Source organism: Notolepis coatsorum (assembly GCF_963971535.1).
Source record: "Notolepis coatsorum genome assembly, chromosome: 17".
NCBI lineage: Eukaryota > Metazoa > Chordata > Actinopteri > Aulopiformes > Paralepididae > Notolepis > Notolepis coatsorum.
In genome coordinates, this window is record NC_140181.1 from 100,831,316 (window position 1) to 100,856,452 (window position 25,137).

At 42.3% G+C, this 25,137-nt stretch overlaps 1 protein-coding gene across 1 annotated transcript in view; it reads left to right on the forward strand.

Annotated features, from left to right (window-relative positions):
* The window catches only part of frmd4bb (FERM domain containing 4Bb), a 74,931-nt gene that overhangs the window by 35,455 nt on the left and 14,339 nt on the right, over positions 1-25,137 (forward strand). The window contains exons 9-16 of the mRNA XM_084332808.1: positions 2,331-2,396; positions 3,049-3,106; positions 3,194-3,280; positions 9,277-9,353; positions 12,199-12,337; positions 17,160-17,301; positions 21,248-21,381; positions 22,705-22,821. Coding sequence (XP_084188934.1) covers positions 2,331-2,396; positions 3,049-3,106; positions 3,194-3,280; positions 9,277-9,353; positions 12,199-12,337; positions 17,160-17,301; positions 21,248-21,381; positions 22,705-22,821 — 820 coding nt within the window. The remainder of the gene's footprint in view (positions 1-2,330; positions 2,397-3,048; positions 3,107-3,193; positions 3,281-9,276; positions 9,354-12,198; positions 12,338-17,159; positions 17,302-21,247; positions 21,382-22,704; positions 22,822-25,137) is intronic.

The following is a 25,137-nucleotide window of genomic DNA, read 5'->3' on the forward strand; positions in this document are numbered from 1 at the left end:
ATCATAATTTATATTCTCCTTTGTTTCATTACAATTTACTCAAGCAGACACAATATTTCTAACACTGGGAATACATACCCCCCCCCCCCCCCCCCCCCCCCCAGGTCCCTAGACCTTGTAGAAGTGGAGCAATCTTCCATTAACTTAGGCATGTACCTTTCGGCGAAATCTCTGAAAATAGTGCTACAGTTTAACCCTTTCACTGCCACACAACAGAAGGTTAACCCTTTACTATCACACAACCGACGGCGAAGCTAATGATGCTAATGATGGAGCATCGCCGTCGGTTGTGTGATAGTAAAGGGCTAACCTTCTGTTGTGTGGCAGTGAAAGGGTTAACAGGTAGAATCTAATCTAATCTAATATGCTGTCCCAGTGTTTTATCTATTCTGCCACTACACAGAAATTGGACATTTTCTTTTTAACCCTTTTCACTGCCGCACTACCAAATGGTTAACCCTTTCACTGCGACAATACAGAAGGTTAACCCTTTCACTGCCACACGATAAAGGGGTTAACCCTTTCACGACCACACTACAGAAGATTAACCACTTCACTACCACACTACAGACGGTTAACCTTCTGTAGTGTGGTGGTAGTGAAAGGGTTAAAGTGGTTACCAGTGGTTACAGGCAGCCATACTGGAAGAACTACTACGTAAACATGGTTCAGTCTTCACCCATATCACATCTCACCTTTGACGGCCAGGTAATCCCCCTCTCCCCCTCAGTCACAAATCTGGGGGTTCGATTTGACCCCCACCTGACCTTCAACACCCACATAAAACACCTCTGCAAGACCTCATTCTATCACCTAAAAAACATATCAAAACTCCGTCCCATTCTAACCCTGTCAGATGCAGAGAAGCTTGTCCATGCCTTTATCTCCTCAAGACTGGACTACTGTAACGGACTCTTCATCGGGATTCCTGGCAAGAGCATCCAAAAGCTGCAGTACATCCAGAACAGCGCTGCCAGGATCCTGATGAGAGTCCGTAAACACGATCACATAACCCCCATCCTTCACTCACTACACTGGCTCCCCGTCTCATCCCGGATCAACTACAAAATCCTTACGATCACCCATAACTGCATAAACGGACACGCACCCCTCTACCTTCAGGAACTCATCACTCCACAATCCTTCACCCGCACCCTCAGATCCGCAGGTAGCCTGCTCCTTCAGGTCCCCAATACCCGGCTCTGCACCATGGGTGACCGAGCCTTCTGCACGGCTGCACCACGCCTGTGGAACAGCCTCCCCATCCAGCTGAGGGCACCACAGAGCCTGGACTCTTTTAAAGCAGGCCTGAAAACCTATCTATTCAAAAAGGCCTTTGACTGTTAGCTTTTTATTTAAATTTTATTGCGCTTTGTTTTTAAATTGTCTGTTTATACTATGTTTTTAATTAACTATGTTCTATTTTTATTCTGTATTTTATTTTATTTGTTTTACTAATAACTATTTTATTCTATTTTTTTAACTGTTTTAACCATGTAGTGTAGCACTTTGGGATCCCAGCGAACAAAAAGTGCATTACAAATCCAATCTATTATTATTATTATTATTATGCGAAGGCCTCAATTACAAAAAACCCAGATTTTGACCTTGACCTTTGACAGCATTTTTGTGATTCGATGCGCCATAAACTTCAAGTAAAAAAACATAACCTGTTAACCGACACAACTAGCATATCAGCATATCTTATATCCTCTCTTGAACTAAACAACAAGAAGCTACTTGCACCGCATGCACATTATTACTGTACAAAACGTGAATCCCCCCCCCCTCCCCTCATTATGTTCCACAGCACAGCTTATTCAAATGTGTTCTATTCTTCTGACAGCAGCAGAGGAAAAAACATGTCAACATGTAGTCAATTTTGTTTTGTTTTTAATACACATTTTAAATGTAAATATATACTGTATATATATTATTATTTACATTTGTATTTCTTTTTATATATTTTTGTAATTTGTATTGTCTATATATATATATATATATATATATATATATATATATATATATATATATATATATATATATATATATATATATATATATATATATATATATATATATATATATATATATATATATATATATATATATATATATATATATATATATATATATATATATATATATATATATATATATATATATATATATATATATATATAATAATAATAAAAAAGTGGAAATAAAGAAAAAAAATAACAAAAAATGCATGTAATGCAAATAATAAGAAATAAGTAAAATAATAATAAAAAAAGAAAAGACAGCTGACATTTAAATGTTAAAATGTGTCCTCTCTCTTAATGCCACAGCGAGGACCGAGTGATTGAACACTACAAGCAGCTGAAGGGAGTCTCCAGAGGACAAGCCGTGGTGCAGTGAGTACAAGTACTGAAGAACACAGTGGCATCAGATCAGGGACATTATTTTACCACAACTTCATACATCTTTTTTTCACCTCCACAACCTCGCTCTCTTACTCTCTCTCTCTCTCCCTCCTTTCTCTGGCTCCCTCTAGTTCTAACACACCCTCTCTCTCTCCTTCCTTTCTCTGGCTCCCTCTAGTTCTAACACTCTATTCCCTTTCTTTCCGTCCCTGTCTCTATTCCCTCTTTCTTTCCGTCCCTGTCTCTATTCCCTCTTTATTTCCGTCCCTCTCTATTCCCTCTTTCTTTCCATCCCTATCGCTATTCCGTGTCTCTCTCTCTCTCTCTCTCTCTCTCTCTCTCTCTCTCTCTCTCTCTCTCTCTCTCTCTCTCTCTCTCTCTCTCTGGCTCCCTCTAGTTCTAACACACCCTTTCTCCCCCGCCCCTCTCTCTCTCTTTGGCACTCGATTGCTCATCGTCTGACAGAAATCAATAAGCACACTCGGGTTGCAGCCGGTCAGAGTGAATCATTGTGATTCACTGTGGTTTACAGGCATCTGTAAGATATCACATGATCACATTCCGCATTAGAATACCAACTCCTGTGTGCCAAAGATAAAGCAACTTCAGATGTTTAGATATTTTTTTTAAATTTTCTCTCTAGGTATTTGACTTTGGTGGAATCCCTGCCGACGTACGGCGTTCATTACTATCAAGTGAAGGTAAGATTTCACATCTATCAACAATAGAACAGAATTTATTGTACCCTATATATACAGTACCCATCGAACTATGCCCTCGCTTCACAGGACAAGCAGGGGATCCCATGGTGGCTCGGGATCAGCTACAAAGGAATTGCCCAATACGATCTGCAGGACAAGTTAAAACCAAGAAAGGCAAGTGTTTTCAGTGCCAGCGCAACGTGGTGGCGGCTCCTCTTTAACCCTTTCACTACCACACTACCAAAGGGTTAACCCTTTCATGGCGTCAATACAGCAGGTTAACCCTTTCACTGCCACGCGACAAAAGGGTTAGCCCTTCCACTGCCACACTACAGAAGGTTAACCCTTTCACCACCACACTACAGACGGTTAACAGTCTGTAGTGTGGTAGTGAAAGGGTTAACCTTCTGTATAGTGTGGCAGTGAAATCCAATCCAATCCACTTTATTTATAAAGCACATTTAAAAACAACAAAGTTGACCAAAGTGCCGTACAAGTCCCACAACATAAGATAAAAACATAAAAAAAAAATAGAATAAAAGCACACAATAAAAACAAATACAATATGTCACATAAATAAAAGGCAGGTCTCTCAAAAACTGTTTAAACACCAAAAGCCAGAGCAAATAAATGTGTTTTGAGGCGTGATTTGAACACCTGCAGAAAGGGCTCAGATGGCCACTGTGCGTGTGGACGTGATTAAACAGGGCCTCTTGATGCACACAGAGCTGTGATTCACCAGGTGTGTCATCCGTTCCACTAAGTAGCGAGGAGGTTTGGATCTTTAGCCCGGGCTGGAGCTCGACTAGGCCAGACTTGAAAAGTGCAGTCAAGAAGAAGGCGGTCTGCAGAAGTCTTTTACCCGTCAATGTGCTATAAACACGTCCTGGGATACACGGCACACGTGATTTGCGTTCTTGTTTTCAGTGGTGTACTGCTGGTGCAGGACTCCGGGTGATGGTAACTGGTAGTTGAGAACACAGCGTGGCGTGAACCTGCTTTTCTTGTCCTGTGTGGATGTTGTTTTAGCTTGCGAGTCGATAGGAGAAACACCCCATGATATGAGCGATCAGTCAGCTATGTTATTATTATGTTTTATGATACAGTGTGTGCCTCTGGGAGGGGCGGAGCGCAGAGCGGTCTTATCGGAGCGGTGTGAGTTTTCTGAGCAATTCTGACTACTTTTGGAATTCACTGACCGCTCGATCCCTGCCCCCAAAAAAATACCTCAGTTCTATATATCACTGATCTACGACTGACCGGGAATGTTTTTCAACCCCCCGTCGGGACTGTTTTGTTGAGCAGCACGTCTTGTTATGGAGGGAAGAGGAGGGAGGGAGGGAGCTTGATGTGATGTCAGGAGGGAGAGAGGCAGGGCCGGGGTGTGACCTGCGCTCGGAATACCTGAGGAGACAAGTTGGGGAATTGAGGGAAGACAAGTATGTGTTTGTGAGTGAAGAGCAACTACAGCTAGAAAGGACAGCAAAATAAAACACTGACTTTAAGGAACAAGCCCTCGATCTTCACTGGTAAGGCTTCATGTTACAGCTTGCAGTTTTCTTATCTTCTGTTTTTTTTTCAAAGTGACAGCAGTTGTAAAGTGATGATTTAGATTTGACTCTAGAAAGGCTTTAAAAAAAATGTAGGGCAAAATAATGTTTATTGATTTCCATGTTATTTGATTTGATTGAAGTTTATTTCAAATATACAAACAACAACAAACAAACATCAAGTACATATATAGCCTTAATACAACATGGGTACAACATTGTCATGTTTACTGATTTTTATAGTGGAACTGGGATGGATCATGGATGTTCACCCTGTCCTCGCGCTTTACTTTTTAAAACAAATTGCATTTTTTATTGAATGAATTCCATGAATTACACGTATATATATATATTGTATTGTGTGATATGAAAGTTTCCCCTAAAGTGTCGATGTGAATTATTATAATAATAATAATAATAATGACACAACGCCAACAAAACGAGTTATTACCTCTGGGCTGCCTCTGTGTTATGTGCTCATAACAAGACCGTCAGACCATCGCTTGGCTCCAGACATAATGTGATTCATTTGACCAGAATAGAATCTTCATATCAGGCTTTCCGTCAGCGAGTGCACCTGGCAGAGTGTTAAGAAGGGAGTGTAGATGGAAAGTATTGCACATGGCGATGAGTCCCGGCATAAATGTCCCCCTTGTGGCGTTCCTCTGTGTTCTAACACCTGCATTTACTGCAGACTTGGCATGACAGGCGAGCGAGCACCTTGTCTAATGACGGCTCAGGTTACAGTCTGGCTTTTCTAACATGACTGTGGTTTAGACATGCGAGCCAAAAAAAAAAAAAAAAGAAACCGCCTGTTCTGTTGAAGGTCTTTGTGATTTATTTATTTGTTTATTATTTGATGTCAGTCATCATCACTCGTGACACAAGGTGTTTTAAAGGGGCATTTCGCCGATTCTTAACGTGAATCATCGTTGTGTTGTGAGGAGGACATGTGATATAATCGCAAATTCAACTGTACGGCCCTGCGCAACTAATCGGAACTGGTTTAGCTTCTGCGTGGGCAGTATAGTAGAGGGAGGCCCAACCTGAGGGAGGCCCAACCTGAGGAAGTGTCTGTAGTTCACTAGAGGTCTGCTCTGTGTCTGTAGTTCACTAGAGGTCTGCTCCCCTCTGTGTCTGTAGTTTACTAGAGGTTTGCTCTGTGCCTGTAGTTCACTAGAGGTCTGCTCTCCTCTGTGTCTGTAGTTCACTAGATGTCTGCTCTCCTCTGTGTCTGTAGTTCACTAGAGGTCTGCTCTGTGTCTGTAGTTCACTAGAGGTCTGCTCTCCTCTGTGTCTGTAGTTCACTAGAGGGCTGCTCTCCTCTGTGTCTGTAGTTCACTAGAGGTATTCTCTGTGTCTGTAGTTCACTAGAGATCTGCTCTCCTCTGTGTCTGTAGTTCACTAGAGGTCTGCTCTGTGTCTGTAGTTCACTAGAGGTCTGCTCTGTGTCTGTAGTTCACTAGAGGTCTGCTCTCCTCTGTGTCTGTAGTTCACTAGAGGTCTGCTCTCCTCTGTGTCTGTAGTTCACTAGAGGTCTGCTCTGTGTCTGTAGTTCACTAGAGGTCTCCTCTGTGTCTGTAGTTCACTAGAGGTCTGCTCTCCTCTCTGTCTGTAGTTCATTAGAGGTCTGCTCTCCTCTGTGTCTGTAGTTCACTAGAGGTCTTCTCTCCTCTGTGTCTGTAGTTCACTAGAGGTCTGCTCTCCTCTGTGTCTGTAGTTCACTAGAGGTCTGCTCTCTGTCTGTAGTTCACTAGAGGTCTGCTCTCCTCTCTGTCTGTAGTTCATTAGAGGTCTGCTCTCCTCTGTGTCTGTAGTTCACTAGAGGTCTGCTCTCCTCTGTGTCTGTAGTTCACTAGAGGTCTGCTCTGTGTCTGTAGTTCACTAGAGGTCTGCTCTGTGTCTGTAGTTCACTAGAGGTCTGCTCTCCTCTGTGTCTGTAGTTCACTAGAGGTCTGCTCTCCTCTGTGTCTGTAGTTCACTAGAGGTCTGCTCTGTGTCTGTAGTTCACTAGAGGTCTGCTCTCCTCTGTGTCTGTAGTTCACTAGAGGTCTGCTCTCCTCTGTGTCTGTAGTTCACTAGAGGTCTGCTCTCCTCTGTGTCTGTAGTTCACTAGAGGTCTGCTCTCCTCTGTGTCTGTAGTTCACTAGAGGTCTGCTCTCCTCTGTGTCTGTAGTTCACTAGAGGTCTGCTCTGTGTCTGTAGTTCACTAGAGGTCTGCTCTGTGTCTGTAGTTCACTAGAGGTCTGCTCTCCTCTGTGTCTGTAGTTTACTAGAGGTTTGCTCTCCTCTGTGTCTGTAGTTTACTAGAGGTTTGCTCTCCTCTGTGTCTGTAGTTCACTAGAGGTCTGCTCTCCTCTGTGTCTGTAGTTCACTAGAGGTCTGCTCTGTGTCTGTAGTTCACTAGAGGTCTGCTCTCCTCTGTCTGTAGTTCACTAGAGGTCTGATCTCCTCTGTGTCTGTAGTTCACTAGAGGTCTGCTCTGTGTCTGTAGTTCACTAGAGGTCTGCTCTCCTCTGTGTCTGTAGTTCACTAGAGGTCTGCTCTCCTCTGTCTGTAGTTCACTAGAGGTCTGATCTCCTCTGTGTCTGTAGTTCACTAGAGGTCTGCTCTCCTCTGTGTCTGTAGTTCACTAGAGGTCTGCTCTGTGTCTGTAGTTCACTAGAGGTCTGCTCTCCTCTCTGTCTGTAGTTCACTAGAGGTCTTCTCTCCTCTGTGTCTGTAGTTCACTAGAGGTCTGCTCTGTGTCTGTAGTTCACTAGAGGTCTTCTCTCCTCTGTGTCTGTAGTTCACTAGAGGTCTTCTCTCCTCTGTGTCTGTAGTTCACTAGAGGTCTTCTCTCCTCTGTGTCTGTAGTTCACTAGAGGTCTGCTCTCCTCTGTGTCTGTAGTTCACTAGAGGTCTTCTCACCTCTGTGTCTGTAGTTCACTAGAGGTCTGCTCTGTGTCTGTAGTTCACTAGAGGTCTGCTCTGTGTCTGTAGTTCACTAGAGGTCTTCTCTCCTCTGTGTCTGTAGTTCACTAGAGGTCTCCTCTGTGTCTGTAGTTCACTAGAGGTCTTCTCTCCTCTGTGTCTGTAGTTCACTAGAGGTCTGCTCTCCTCTGTGTCTGTAGTTCACTAGAGGTCTTCTCACCTCTGTGTCTGTAGTTCACTAGAGGTCTGCTCTGTGTCTGTAGTTCACTAGAGGTCTGCTCTCCTCTGTGTCTGTAGTTCACTAGAGGTCTTCTCTCCTCTGTGTCTGTAGTTCACTAGAGGTCTGCTCTGTGTCTGTAGTTCACTAGAGGTCTGCTCTGTGTCTGTAGTTCACTAGAGGTCTGCTCTGTGTCTGTAGTTCACTAGAGGTCTGCTCTGTGTCTGTAGTTCACTAGAGGTCTGCTCTGTGTCTGTAGTTCACTAGAGGTCTGCTCTCCTCTCTGTCTGTAGTTCACTAGAGGTCTGCTCTCCTCTGTGTCTGTAGTTCACTAGAGGTCTTCTCTCCTCTGTGTCTGTAGTTCACTAGAGGTCTGCTCTCCTCTGTGTCTGTAGTTCACTAGAGGTCTTCTCTCCTCTGTGTCTGTAGTTCACTAGAGGTTTGCTCTCCTCTGTGTCTGTAGTTCACTAGAGGTCTGCTCTCCTCTGTGTCTGTAGTTCACTAGAGGTCTGCTCTGTGTCTGTAGTTCACTAGAGGTCTTCTCTCCTCTGTGTCTGTAGTTCACTAGAGGTCTGCTCTCCTCTGTGTCTGTAGTTCACTAGAGGTCTTCTCTCCTCTGTGTCTGTAGTTCACTAGAGGTCTTCTCTCCTCTGTGTCTGTAGTTCACTAGAGGTCTGCTCTCCTCTGTGTCTGTAGTTCACTAGAGGTCTGCTCTCCTCTCTGTCTGTAGTTCACTAGAGGTCTGCTCTCCTCTGTGTCTGTAGTTCACTAGAGGTCTGCTCTGTGTCTGTAGTTCACTAGAGGTCTGCTCTCCTCTGTGTCTGTAGTTCACTAGAGGTCTGCTCTGTGTCTGTAGTTCACTAGAGGTCTGCTCTGTGTCTGTAGTTCACTAAAGGTCTGCTCTCCTCTGTGTCTGTAGTTCACTAGAGGTCTGCTCTCCTCTGTGTCTGTAGTTCACTAAAGGTCTGCTCTCCTCTGTGTCTGTAGTTCACTAGAGGTCTGCTCTCCTCTGTGTCTGTAGTTCACTAGAGGTATGCTCTCCTCTGTCTGTAGTTCACTAGAGGCCTGCTCTCCTCACATATCCTCCTCACAACAAAACAATCCTAGGGACTTACTTACAAGGACTTTTACTGTCATGACAAATTAGGACTGAACAATTAGTCAAAAATCTAAATGGCAGTGTGGCCTATAGTCCAATATCCAGATCACAGTGGGCTGCGATGTTTGATAGTGCTGTGCTTTCTACTGCAGAGATGTCCTGGCCTACAAATCCTATTCTACAGACTTAATATCGTGCACATGGGAGCTAAACTGACATACTTCCACGATGTAGTACACCACATAACCACTAGGAGGCGGTGTTGCGTTGTGTCGTTGTGTTACATTTCGGAGGGAAGATTGCTAGAGCTGCATCTGCCCCCAAACTCACAAAACAAATCCATAACCTGTTGTTGTTGTAATTGTTTTCATGTATCTGTTCTTACTCTCAGCTCTACCAGTGGAAGCAGCTAGAAAACCTCTACTTTCGGGAGAAGAAATTCGCCGTTGAGGTTAATGACCCACACAGGTGAGAAAAGCGGTTATTTGATAAGAGGTTTGTTTCATAACCCTTAGGCCATGTGTGCAATCAGATGACTTTGTTGTTAGCTACCGCTGTCTGGCTGAATCATTAACAGCCGAATTGCAGGCCGAATTGGAATATTCAAAGGGGGAAACTTTCCATGGGAATTATTGAGCATATATGGGAATGAACGGGAATAAAATGGAAACATACTTGTTAACAGAATTCGACTATAGGGCGACAATAATGTGGTCAAGAGGCATGGTTTCTATCTTGAGCCTTAACTGGCGTTGTTCCTTTTTATTCACATGGAAAGCAGCAGTAACATAGAGGTCTCCTCTCTCTGAGAGGCATGGGGGGAGAGAACGAAGTGGGAGTATACCTTTGCTTTTATACTCGCCACAAGTTGGTGTACCTGGGTGGCTCCGCCTAGAGCACCCTCTAGTGGGAACAGATATATATGCAACTAGACAGTCACTGGTGGAGACAGTTATATTATGCAGGTAAACAGTTACTAGTGTAAACAGCCATATGTACAGTTAGACAGTTACTAACAATCCTACACAGAACCTCTGATCTCAACAATACTGTAGGGGTTATTTGCACAGGCTCCCTTTACCTTGTCATATGCAGGTAGAATCATAAAGAAAAAATCAAATCAACAATTTAGTTACATGTATCTTTTGATATATTATGTATATTTTCAATAATGTAGTTACTAGATCAACTTGAATTAAAGAGGATATATGATGTATCTTTTCATTAATGTAGTTACTAGATTAACTTTAATTAAAGAGGATATATTATGTATCTTTTCAACAGTTGTATACAACTTCACTGAATCTGTGGAAGACAGATGCAAAGAAACTAGTCGACATTTAATTGTAATATCTATTTTCCTGCACCTCTTTCTTCCCTTGTTCATTCAAGAATAAACAACCATTATATAACCATCATGTACTACTGGGCAGTACATTAGGTAGGCAGTGTTCCTGGCTCCAAAAACCACAGCTAATTGACTAGGCTAATCCAAGCCAATGCATTGTTTGTGTCCCACTGTCCAACACAGGGCGATAATTCTGACCAACTTGTTTATAACTTGTTTATATAATAATATATTCAATTTGTAGGGGCACTTTATATTTGTGGAACAAATCTCAAGGCGCTACAGTGTAGAAGAACATACAAACTAGTAAGAGAGTAGAAAGAACATAAAATAAGTAGGACTAAAACTAGTCAAAAGAGTAAAAGAACATAAAATAAGAAGGGCTAAAACTAGTAAACGAGTAAAAGAACATAAAATAAGAAGGGCTAAAACTAGTAAAAGAGTAAAAGAACATAAAATGTGTGGGGCTAAAACTAGTAAAAGAACATCAAATAAGAAGGGCTAAATCTAGTAAAAGAGTAAAAGAACATAAAAAAGTAGAGCTAAAACTAGTAAAATAACATAAAATAAGAATGGCTAAAACTAGTAAAAGAGTAAAATAACATAAAATGTGTGGGGCTAAAACGGTCTGTGGTGCTCTCAGATGGTCAGGGAGAGCATTCTAGATCCACAAAGAATGGATTGCACGGAGCAAGTTGCACCCTTACTTACAATTCATTATGAATTGAAAATGGGGGACCCTGATGTAAACAAGACGAAAGTCTTTCTCTGGTCTGCATCCCCTTAACAATTGTGTGTATTGAGTTGTACTGTATTGTACCCATTCTGCATTCTGTTAATACAATTTTCATTCAATGAATCACTGTGCAGATTGATTGATTGAATGAACATTTTATTAACAGATTGCAGAATGGGTACAATACAGTATGGCTCAATACACACAATTGTTAAGTGGATGCAGACCAGAGAAAGACTTTCGTCTTGTTTACATCAGGGTCCCCCATTTTCAATTCATAATGAATTGTAAGTAAGGGTGCAACTTGCTCCGTGCAATCCATTCTTTGTGGATCTAGCCCGGAGCGGATGAGCAGAGAAACCCTGGCCGTGTCTCTTTTCACCCAGTGCCTAAACCCTTTCACTGCCACACTACAGAAGGTTAAGCCTTTACTATCACACTATGTGATAGTAAAGGGTTAACCTTCTGTAGTGTGGCAGTGAAAGGGTTAACCTGCTGTTGTGTGGCAGTGAAAGGGTTAACCTTCTATGTATTGTCACAGTGAAAGCGTTAACCGTTTGGCAGTGCAGCAATGAAAGGGTTAATAACATCTCAGACTGCCAAACAAAGACTAGGCAAAACACATTTCCCATACAGTAATATATTCCCTTTAAATGAGTCGACTCTCGTACGTTGTTTTACATATTGTATTAGAGTGATCTGCACATGTAAAGGGAGAACGCATGGTGCGTGCAGAGGGTTGTAATTCTACTGAGTTCCCATGAAATGGGATTCTGGTAATTAATTATCTGTGCATACGATGGTGGGCTGCGCTGCACTTTAAATGCACAGTGCAGGGTTGCAACTCAACACAATTTTCCATTTAGCTGAATGGCAATATTTTAACCAAAACATGCTAAGAATAGAAATACTTGATTCATCCCGAGGGAAATTTGGCACTACAAATCGCTCGCAGTAAACATTTGGGTAGACAAAAACAAAAGTCACGAATAAGAATAAAAATAAGCCTAAGAATAAAATACGGTCCGGGATATACATTTCCTATGTTACATTCTAATATAAAATATACAGTAAAAATACACAGAAATATACAGTAAGTGAAAGGGTTAACCTGCTGTATTGTCGCAGTGAAAGGGTTAACCCTTTGGTAGTGTGGTAGTGAAAGGGTTAAGGCGGTTTGAATAATGTGTCAAAAAACTACAACTCATCCTATGACTTCCTGTCCACAGGAGGGCGGTGACCAAGCGCACCTTTGGGCAGACGGGCTTGGTCATCCACACATGGTACGCAAGCCACTCTCTCATCAAGACCATCTGGGCCATGGCTATTAGTCAGCACCAGTTCTATTTGGACAGGAAGCAAAGCAAAGTGAGTATTTTTTCAATTTAGGTTACTATGAGGAGGTGCTGGCGCTTCAGTCATACCGAGGATGATGAAAATGGTGAAGAGTTGAAGTAATAAGAGAGCCAGTGTTGTAGTCGAGTCACTAAATCTCGAGTCCGAGTCGAGTCGAGACTAGAGTCCCCAGTGTTCGAGTCCGAGTCCAAGTCCAAGTCACCAAAGAAGAGCCTGAGTCGAGCCCGAGTCGAGTCTCCATTTCCTTAGTCCGAGTCCCAAGTCATCAACGTCTCTTTAGGCATCTTAAGTACCGACCATGAGGGTATCGACGTGAATCTGCATGTAGGTGGAACACACGTGTCTGCCCTTGCATGAAACTAAATAATGTTACGGTATTAATATAGTCATCAATATCTTATGCCAAATGATTAGGACCTATTACAAAAAATACAATATATATTATCAATTTATCACGTCTGAGTCCTCGTCTGCACCTTCCGAGTCCGAATGCAGTCAATGGTCGAGTCCGAGTCCAAGTCCGAGTCATCAGTGCTCAAGTCCAAGTCGAGTCACGAGTCCTGAACATCACTTGAGTCCTGGACTTGAGTACTACAACACTGATGAGAGCTAAGCCAACATGACTGGACCATCAACCACTGTAGCATAGACCAGGGGTTCTAAAACTGTTTTACACCACAACCCCATTTTATTTAGGATTTTTTTGGCGACCCCACACATCCCGTAATTTCAACATGGAATTAAGGAATATCAAAATAAAAGCACACGTTGTTGAACTTGATCATGCATATGTATTAGAAGAAATGTAATTACTGCACTATGTTATCAATACACATTTATAAAACACATTTATAAAAATTATAGATTTAATTTTTTAACGATTTTGACTTGCCAATGCGACCCCACTTTGGGTTCACGACCCGTAGTTTGAGAACTGCTGGCATAGACCCTTCTTTCATCAATGTCACCTTGTAGGGAGAGACTCCAGGGACACTTTGGATGAAAGCGCTTGCGTGGCCAGGTCGTCGGGACGCCATGTTGTATCATCCAGACCTGGAGACATGCCCTGTGTGTGTCCTAAAACCTTTACAAACAGTAATCTGTATAGACTAACCTTTAGAGGTCAATCAATGGAGGGTTGAATGGTCCCAAGTGATACCATAACATCAGTGTTGTGCTAGTTACTGAAAAATAATAACTAGTTACCATTACTAGTTACTTCATTTCAAAAGTAACTCAGTTACTTTACTGATTATTTACACCAAAAAGTAATTTGTTACTGTGAAAAGTAACTTTTTAGTTACTTAAAACAAAATATATATATATATTAAATTGAATAGATTGATAGAATGGGAGCCAAGTCATGCTTTTAAAAATAGTATTGATGAGATGCCCTTACAGATTCTTACAGTCAAAATCTGTTGATCAACTTGACAGTTTCCATTCATTTGCATTCACATCACTGAACTCTGCTAAGCAATGTGGTCTATACAAACACAAACCTGACACAAACACAAAGATATTTTTTAAATGCCAATTCCGTCCCATTTGCCGTGTGCCGCCTGGACATGGTATCATGCTGATTGATTGATTGATTGAAAAGTTTATTAACAGATTGCAGAATGGGTACAGTACAGTACAGCTAACTAGATGCCTGAAAGCGGGTGACTCCACTGTAGAAATAGGCTGCATGTTTTCTACAACATACTGTGCAATTGCTTAACATAGTTTTCCCTGGCTAGCAGTCCCTCGGTTAAAATCCAGCCGCTGTTGCTTGGCTGGAGTGGCTTCGGATGAGTCGGATGAGTCCAGGGTCTTTAACGGCTACTAGCTTCGTTGAAGCATGTTGTTTCTCCAGGTGATTCAACAGATTGGAATTGCTGTTTTGGGCAGTAGATAGGATCTTTGAGCCTCCAAGACACAATGGACATTTAACTAAAAGGTTATTTTCTTTGTGCTCGACAGAAGACAAATAGTGAGAATATCTCCAAGAGTAAAAACTCAACTTAGTGGGCGCCGCCATGACAGTCTAGACTAGAGTAAACACAAACACGGCCACAGCGTGTCTTCACATGTGACACAGGAGTCAGGACTGCACTCCAGCGCGCTACCAATCTACATAAAAAATAACGCAGTAATGAACTACGAACCATTTAGTAACAGTAATTGAGTTAATGAATTTTAAAAGTAATGCGTTAGAGTACTAGTTACTGCCAAAAGTAACAGCGTTACGCGTTAGTCCCAACACTGATTAACATACAAAAATATCCTATTTTGATTTGTCATACATTTACTTACGAATGGAGGGACATTTTGATTGGAGGACTTTTAATTGTACTACTTTTACTATCGGAGTATTTTTACTTTTACTTAAAGGAACATGTCAACATTATGAGAAATGTGCTTCCTGTCAAGACAATTAAGAAGATACATACTAATTTCCTCTCTGTGCGTTCAGTAGAAAGCTATCCGGCTGCAAGCTAGCCTAGCTTAGCACAAATTTATGTAAGCCGATACGAACCACTAGCCTAGCCTAAAACTCCGGGAGAGGTGTTCTTGGCAAACGGCTAGGCTAGTGGTCCATATCCGCCTCCATTAATTTGTGCTAAGCTAGGCCATAGCTTTCCACTGAACATGCAGAGAAGACATTGGTATCCATCTTCTTGTCCGACTCTGGAGAAGACTGTAAGAGCATTTCCCATAATGTTGGCACGTTCCTTTAAGTAAAGCACATTATGTGGAGGCTACCACTGATTACTTAGTATTTGTACACCCACTGACCTTATTAGTATTATCATGTGTATGTGTATGTATGTATATATATATATATATGGTAAATGGCTGTGCATAATATATGTGCATACCGTATGTAGGTATATAGTTGTATATATTGTGACGAACCTGGTGGGTTTCAGGCTCGCCATGGTTCAAATACAAACACATTTGAATGTCCACACAAGAACAATATCAATCAATACGAGTATTTATTGAATTCAGGGCAGAATCCAGAGGAAAAAGCAAAAGAATGGTTGTGATTCAGTCTGAGGGTCAAAAACACAAAACAGGCTCGCAGACAGAAAAGGGGATTGTTCACCATTCAGGGTAGTCGTCCAGTCCAGGGTCAGTACACAAGGGGGTATCTCAGCCAGTCCAGGGTCCAGTACACAAAGAACACCTACTCGCCTTTACCTCTCCACTTACTTCCTCTCACCTTCACTCTGAATATAACAATCTCTCTCTCTCTCAATACACAACTCCAATCTCACCTCCGCTCAATTTACTCCTCTCTAACTTAGTGGTTATGTAGTGTGTGGGACTGGGTGTGTGCACGTGAGATGAGGGTGGACTAATGATGCGCAGGTGTGTTCTATCAGTACTAATCAGCTACCTAATTGACTCTACTCCTTCCGTGGCAGAAGTATCTCCCATCCTTCACATATCCATGGGAGGAGGGAGGAGATCTGTCACAATATGTATACAAAATTGTTGGAGGAACTATACAGGGTAACCTACAGATTTGGCAAATAAAAATGTATTGTTAACAATTTTTTCAATATAAGTCTAGTTTAGTTTAGTTTATTTATTTAGCACATTATTTAAAAAAAACAGTGCCAGGAGGGAACGAAGCCCAAAGGTAATGTAATGTATGAATTAGTAAATATAATATAGTATGTTCTGATGAGTAAAAAGGGGTGGGATTAAATAATTGTATGCTTCTTCCCACTCCTTTTCAAATATGTAAATGCCAAAAACGAAAAAAATTCGTTATTTCTTATTTTTTATATACATTTATTATTTGAACAGCTTAACTCATTCAGCGCCGGAGCGATATGCCCGATATAGGTCTAGTACGCCACCGCTTTAATCAATAGGGGGACTGCGAGATTTGCGAGTGCTTAAAATATATCTTAAATTATAGCTATGGGTCTAATACACCCGTCGATTATCAGTGAGTTGCTTCCAGTCAACATGTACAAAACGGATTGGTTTTTCATCGGTACATTTCCATTTTATACCGTTTTGAATATGAATATAGTTTGGGTGATTCTGAGTAATTCCAGAGAAAGACGCGATAATAGCGTTTTAGTGGAATACACTAAACACGTTGTCATTTTTCGCCTGATTATCGAATCTTCCTGAAATCAACGCTAGATCATCATTATTATCCTTCCTCGTGCAAGAATGAAAAGAGCCTCGTAGCGCGAGGCTCCCCAAGTCCCCTCCTGCACTCAACGGCACACAGCCACACACACACAGAGACAGCGTCGATCGGGGTAGAAATAAATATCAGATCAACGATACAATTTATATATAGTGTTCTTACCTTGTTATCCAATTATCTGATCGCCATTCCAAATACTGCTCGTGGAGGTCCGTACCACATTACCGACCGTTACACACTGACGGGCAGGCGGGGTTACTGTTCCATGCCATCGTTGTTGAGGCCTACCTCGCCTGAGTATTTAAACCCCGCCCGCACGGCTCGGATCGTCCCAGAAAAGAAACTACACCATTCCCAATGGAGTGCAATACCATCTGGAAGGCGTAGGCGGCGGTATTTGCCCTTTTACGAGCTCAGACCCATTCCCAACGATAACATCAGGCTGGACGGATGAAAATGAATGGATATCGCTAATAAAGGAAATAACGTTTAAAACCTGACTATACTCGTGACTGGCGCTGAATGAGTTAAGGCTATATCTGTACTTGATGTTTGTTTGTTATGTTGCATATTTGAAATAAACTTCAATCAATAAATCAATCAATCAATCAATCAATCAATCAATCAATCAATCAATCAATCAATCATCATAATTTCTCTTCATCTCTTCAGGGTAAAGTAGGAGCAGCAAGAAGTTTGGAAGAGGTTGCGATGGATCTTACCGAGCACGCAGGGTCCAAGACCAGCAGGCTGGGAGACACGGGGCTGAAGAACAACCTCATCATGGCCAGCAACGGAAGCCTGGTATCAACAGGTACAGTCAGGGGTGTAAAGTACTTGAGTAATTGTACTTCATTACAATACTTAAGTACTGTTGAGGGAATTTGTACTTTACTCGAGTATCATTAGGTTTGTATACTTGTACTTTTACTCAATTACATTTCAGAGAAAAAAAAACTACTTTTTACTCCTTACATTTAAAATGCAGACTTACAAAGTACAAAGTACAAATCTCGCAGGTCCAACAATTTGAATGAGTATATTTGTTTCTCTGGCCAAACTAACGTTGACGTTATTAATTCTGCGGCTACACTTTATTTAAAAACAGCCAATCAAATCCCCATCAATGGAAAATGAACCCGCCCATACCCATGCTGATTGGTCCTTGTGCAAGACTAGAAAGCGGGGATCTTTGATTAAACACCTGCTATCAGAAGAATAATTTCATATCAAATGAAAACTTGGCCCATGATGGAATGAGTTTGAGACCCGGTATATTCCTTGCAATAAAAAAAAGTTTAAACTTTTACTTTTTAGTACTTAAGTACATTTAAAAGTAGAAACTTTTTGACTTTTACTCAAGTGTGCTTTTAGCCAGATACTCTGACTTCTACTTGAGTACGATTTTGAGACGGTATACTTTCTAGGTACTTTTTACACCCCTGGGTACAGTATACAGTGGTGGAAGAAGTACACAGTTCCTTTACTTAAGTAAAAGTAGAAATACCCAGATAAATGAGTACTCTTGTAAAAGTAAAAGTCCTCCATTCAAATTCTATACTTAAATAAAAGTAGAGACGTGTTTTCTATTGAATGTAGTATCTAAAGTAAAGGTATGCATTCTACATGACGTTTGTGTATTCCAGTGCTTGGGAGCATTCGATCCTCAATCCATTGACCTCTATATTAGGTTAAAGTGGTATGTGGTCCAGTTATGCTGCTCTGATTATGTCCTCTGTGAGAGTATATAATTCTTCATACATTCTTGCCATGTTTTATATGCAAAATATATTTCTTCAAAGTAACTAGTAACTAATGAGTTCAGATAAATGTAGTGGAGTAAAAAAGTACAACATTTCCTTTGAAATGTAGTGGAGTAAAAGTATAGAGTTCCCTAACATGGAAAATACTCAGAAGTAGCTAGAAATTGTACAGTACAAAAAAATAAAAAATAAATAATTCACCACTGACAGTATACACGTCGTTTCAGGTCACGTTCATATCTGAGGAATGTCACGTCATAACGAATGTCATGTCCTCACAGGCAGCCTTTTCAAACCGCTCTCTAACCACTCAGCCCTGAGCTATGGTACACTGCTCTTTCCCGGCAGACAGAGATGCCGTGGGAGGGGGGCGGGTTAGTTGTAGCAATGGCATGAATAACACGCAGAAACAGAATATCGCAAGCATGCCCTGCGGAAATGGAATTCACAGTAAGAAGAATCCGACAACAAACAAATAGATAACCACGCATCATTATCCAGAACTGTGATGCACGTCAACAAGGTTTGGCCGAGTGAATCCACAGTCCCTTGCTCCTCAATAGGAAACCAACCTAGATTTACCATGAAGAACTGGTCCTATACCGAACCGTTCGTTATACAAGTATCACAGAGAAATGTCAAAGGTACTCACCGTTGCACGAGGGTCTTGGACAGATAATCGCAATGGTTTGAAAGCTTGTCGTTGCTAATAAACATTTTAAATAATTTTTATAAACTGGTCAACACAGCTTTATTTCCGGCATTGGGTGCCTGATGCGCCTGCGCTGTGATCCGCTCCCAGTCTGTGGAATGCTCTCCCTGACTACCTGAGAGCACCACAGACTGTGGATGTTTTTAAGAAAGGCCTCAAAACTCACCTTTTTAGTAGAGCCTTCTGTTGACTTTTTATTAAAAAAAAATTGCTCGACACATTTTATGTTCTTTTACCAATTTCTTTTATCAGTTTTATTATTCTATGTTTCTCTATGTTGTTCTATGTTTTAGTCTTGCCTATTTTTATATTCTTTCTTTCCTTTATTCTCGCTAGCTTTTAAGTTCCTTTAACTGTAGCGCTCTGAGATTTGCCCCGCAACTGTAAAGCGCATTACAAATGAAATCTATTATTATTATTATTAGGCAGCTAAAGCCGTTTTGAGCTAAATCTAGGTTGGTTTCCTATTGAGGAGCAAGGGACTGTGGATCCACTCGGCCAAACCTTGTTGGCGTGCATCACAGTCACGAAAGGGGCTATAGGTATATCCCGGCTATATTGGGTTTCCCATGGGAATCACCGGATATAAACTTACCACAGCGATTGTAAAAAAGGATATGGCGGCGCTTACATGCACAAACTCATAAACTGGAATCTCCCGAATTATTAATGTGAAACCGACGCGCGTCGATGAGCTCATCAGTGCCCCATGGCGCTCCAGTGCAAACTTGTTATAACAGAGAGATACCCGTGTTCGCAGATGGAAGATAGCAAACAAAAACAAAACGTTCCTTACTGAGGCACGGACGGTACTAGTCTGTTCTTCTTTCGCTGCCACTCACACAGCTGCATGTGGAGCGTGAGGGAGTTATTAACCCTTTGTGGAGCCGACGGAAACGGAATTTGATATATAAACGAATAATGCTAAAATCAAATCAGTGGTGGGGACAATTTCAGTCATCAGAAAAGAGACAAGTCCCCACCCTCTTGGGGTGCGACAGTGCTTTTGAAGGTGGGTAGGGAAACACTGCAGTCGTCTGGTAATCCGGAGGTTCCCGGTTCGATTCCCCTTCCTCCCGGGCACGGTGTCGAAGTGTTCTTTGAGCAAGACACATAAACCCTAATTGCTCCCGGTGAGCAGGTCGGCACCTTGCACGGTCGCCTCCACCGTCGGTGTGTGAATGTGTGAGTGAACGGGTCAAATGTGAGGAACAAATTGTAAAGCGCTTTGCATAAAAGCGCAATATAAATGCAGCCATTTACCTCCCTACCGTAAATTACACCCAGCCATGACGATGGATATTCTTTATCAATTCCCTTCCTGGTCGTTGCGCTGCCCTACTGTCGGTCTGGGGAGGGTGTGTAGACTACCTACATGTTCCTCCTCCGTTACATGTGAAGTCGCCCGCCGCTTCTTTTCACCTGACGGTGAGGAGTTTCACTGGTAAAGAGGTTCACTCTATCTCCCCAAGATCACCCTTCCTGCTGAACAGACCGACCAGTAGGAGTCGCTTTTGCAATGACCAGGGACTCATACCCTCCACACTACTCAGGCACTCCACGACAGCTGTTCTTTGTTTTGAACTTGAGAGGTCATAAGGTCATCATCTTCACCAGTGATGCTCTGTGACAGGGAGCAAAGTTATAATAATATGTGTGAACATCCTGGCTTTAAATTATATAGTTAATTAGTGTTAATCAGTATTTATTAGTGTTTATTTCAACACTGTCTCTTTTAAAGGGACACGCCAACTTTTTGGGAAATTTGCTTATTTGCCATTTACCCTGGAGTTAGACAAGCAGATATATACACTTTTCTTCCTTTTTCAAAAAACAACAGGGCTTTTGAGGTGATGAAATCACTGTGCCCAGGCAGCAGTGGTTCGGCAAAAAAAATTACGAGTATATATCTGCTTAGAAAACGAAAATGTCTAATTATTTTTTTTTTACATTTCTCCATGTGGTAAATACACAGGTCACAACATGTTTACAGGAAGGTTTTGGAGTTGTATTTGGAGTGTATTTCATGACTGTTGGGAACTAGGCTACACTCTGGCACACCTACTTCCAGTAAATGACGCTAAGCTAGGCTAACAGTGTGGCTGTTCCCTAAGCCTAATGCATGCACAGAGGAGAAAAGGGTATGTATCTGCTTGTCTAACTCCAGGGTAGATATAGCAAATAAGCTAATTTCCCAAAAAGTTTACGTGTTCCTTTAAGAGTGAGTGCATCTTGGTAAACATTCACCGGCGGACACAACAGTGAAAGTGTCTCCTCTCCACCAGGCTCTGCAGACTCTGAGGTGAATGAAGAACAGAAGAGGGAGAAGCTCGCCGAGCTGAGGAAGAAGGAGCAGGAGATCCAAGATGTTCTGGCCAAGAAAACCAAGGAGCTGAAGAAGATTTGCCTGAGAGAGGCGGTAAGAAGAGATCATGTTGCCTTTGATCGCTTGCTCTGTGGACTGTGTGAACAACATGTTGCTTGACAGAAGGCTCAAGGCACAAATCTTTCTCGGGACAAACTACTTCCTCGTGTAGCTGTCGGGTTCAGCCAGCCGACCGTCCTCTGCCGTGTTGTTGTCGTTGGGGGTGGTGCGCCCTTCAGAAGCATGATACATTTAGATTAAGAAGGCTGTCAATCGATTAAAATATTTAATCTGATTAATCGCATGATTGTCCATAGCTCGCGATTAATCGCATATTTTTTATCTGTTCTAAATCTACATTAAACAGATCTTTTTCAAGTTTTAATACTCTTATCAACATGAGAGTCAACAAATGCTTGCTTTATGCAGGCATTTAACACAAAAGGATGACCCTCATGCATTGCAAATGTGCATAAAATTCAAAACAGAGTGATGCACAAAATAACTTAAAAGAAAATAATAATTTAAAACAATGAATAAAGTGTGCATGAAATAATAGGGGAAAGAAAACGTTAGGAACTTGTTACATTCACCCACACAAGGGCTGAGGACTCACCCCCGCCCGCCTCCCCCCCTCTCTCTCACACACTCTCCCAGCTCTCTTGCCCCTTCCTCATCTCTCTCTCTCTCTCTCTCTCTCTCTCTCTCTCTCTCTCTCTCTCTCTCTCTCTCTCTCTCTCTCTCTCTCTCTCTCTCTCTCTCTCACACACACACACTTTGAGTCAGAAACAAACATAGTATCAATGAGAGTATCAATAATAAATAATAAATAAATAAAAATAATAAAAATAATAAAGTAAAAAATTTGGAATGGACTCAATGAAAATGGATGAGAAAAGAAAATTCCGGAATCCACATTTTACTTCTCAGGCATGTAACCCGAGCCGATCGGATTCATTGTGGAGCCTCAGAACAGCGTGGATTACATATGTACAGTATGTAGCGTTGGATCAATAAAAGCGATAGATTTTTGGAATGGCGATCAGGAATTGGAATGATCTTTTTGGAGAACATCTGGTCTGAGGTAAGGAATCTATGTTACAAGTATTGGGATAATCAGAGTTGTATTCGCTGAGATCTCAGCGTTCCTTGAAAACGAGGGCTTTTCAAAATGCTATAAAACAAAAATGAACCGATAAAAAAACAATCCGCTTTGACAATGTTGACTGGAAAATGAGTCATTGATAAGCAAGCGACGGGCAGATTAGACACATAGCCATAATTTAAAACTAAAAAAAAATGATACACGAGTGAGTTGTTTTGCCCACAATTATTTACAGTTTGTTTACTTGTTGTTTTTATTTTCTTCTTCCCCAGGAGCTCACGGGCAAGCTCCCAAAAGAGTACCCCCTGTCCGCAGGCGAGAGGGCCCCCCAGGTCAGGAGACGAATTGGCACAGAGTTCAAGTTGGATGACCTTTTCCCCTACAATGAGGTCTGTATGACGCAACTCAATGGAATCGGAACACAGAGCATGTCTCGTCTCACTAGAGCCTTGTGTCTCCATTAGCTATGTTCAGGCTGGCTGTGGCTATAGCCATGGTCTCTAGCATGGTATGGTATGCTATGGTTGGGTTTGTGTCTGCATTGCGTTTCTTGTGTAAACTCTCCGGTTGCTAGGCAACCTTTCAGAATTCACACACACCAAATGTGGTACACCAGCTAAACCATGATGATACAACAGTCCCAGCCAGGTCTGGCCAGGTTGTGAAAGGTGTCTGTCTCAGCCAGGGTCCAGCCAGTTTTGGCCAGGTCCTAAAGACAATGGAGACGCTCACTGTGTGCCAGACAGGCCACAGCACGGCTAAACCCTGGCTAGTGGAGACCAGACAGGGCACAGCACGGCTAAACCCTGGCTAGTGGAGACCAGACAGGCCACAGCACGGCTAAACCCTGGCAAGTGGAGACCAGACAGACCACAACATGGCTAAACCCTGGCTAGTGGAGACCAGACAGGCCACAGCACGGCTAAACCCTGGCTAGTGGAGACCAAACAGGCCACAGCACGGCTAAACCCTGGCTAGTGGAGACCAGACAGGCCACAACATGGCTAAACCCTGGCTAGTGGAGACAAGGCCACAGCATGGCTAAACCCTGGCTAGTGGAGACCAGACAGGCCACAGCACGGCTAAACCCTGGCTAGTGGAGACCAGACAGGCCACAGCACGGCTAAACCCTGGCTAGTGGAGACCAGACAGACCACAGCACGGCTAAACCCTGGCTAGTGGAGACCAGTCAGGCCACAGCACGGCTAAACCCTGGCTAGTGGAGACCAGACAGACCACAGCACGGCTAAACCCTGGCTAGTGGAGACCAGTCAGGCCACAGCACGGCTAAACCCTGGCTAGTGGAGACCAGACAGGCCACAGCACGGCTAAACCCTGGCTAGTGGAGACCAGACAGGCCACAGTACGGCTAAACCCTGGCTAGTGGAGACCAGACAGGCCACAGCACGGCTAAACCCTGGCTAGTGGAGACCAGACAGGCCACAGCACGGCTAAACCCTGGCTAGTGGAGACCAGACAGGCCACAGCACGGCTAAACCCTGGCTAGTGGAGACCAGACAGGCCACAGCACGGCTAAACCCTGGCTAGTGGAGACCAGACAGGCCACAGCACGGCTAAACCCTGGCTAGTGGAGACCAGACAGGCCACAGTACGGCTAAACCCTGGCTAGTGGAGACAAGGCATAACTAATGATGACCTATCTACATTATATCATGCATTTCACAATACAGAATGCATTACATTGGATACATAGCTATTGTGTTGGTTATGTACTAATATAAGGTACACTGGAGGTGGTGTTGTATATATAATTGACCAATCTCGTTGAAATGATGTATTCTATCTAATTGACCAGGAGTTCCACAAATCATGTTCAACCCAGATTCGGCTCAAACAAGGGACTAAACACGTTTCGCAATTATGCCACAACAATGTGGAACACCCTACCCACAGCCGTAAAATAATGTGAATCCCTACCCACCTTCAAAACCGCTCTCAAAGAGCACCTACGGGAGGCTGCAATTCGAAACTGGCCCCCGTAAATGTCCAAACCCACCCTCCCCCCACCCAACCCCCTCCAATGTACAGTTTCTTCCCCCTCAAATGTATACTCTCTTTTAGAAACTCTGTCTCTTAAACAGTACTGTATATTTGTATATCTTGTATGTCATAAATGTCTGGATGTAACGGTACTGTTTATCTGTATGTCGTGTATGTCATAAATGTTATGATGAATTGAAAATGGGGGACCCTGATGTAAACAAGACGAAAGTCTTTCTCTGATCTGCATCCCCTTAACAATTGTGTGTATTGAGCCGTACTGTATTGTACCCATTCTGCAATCTGTTAATAAAGTTTTCAATCAATCAATCAATCAATCAATCAATCAATCAATCAATCAATCAATCACCTATCTCAAACCCTGCCCTCTTCTCTTGATCCTCCAATCAGAACCAACAGTTGATTGGATTGGAGGATCAAGTAAATAGGGCGTCCGAAGGGCATCACTGTATCAATCAACTGCCTTTCAGGAGGCTATTCCAAAATATTATAATTAAGTCCTGCAACCCTACTAATTATAATTCCAAATCAATATTATAATTCCAAAATCAATATTGAAATCAACTAACAACTAAGTTATTCTTCTCCTGGTATAACATTGTGGAAACATAACTGTACATTAGTATAATTATTGTATACAGTACTTTACCTTAATTCTTAAGCTTAGCATTGTATTGTATTTT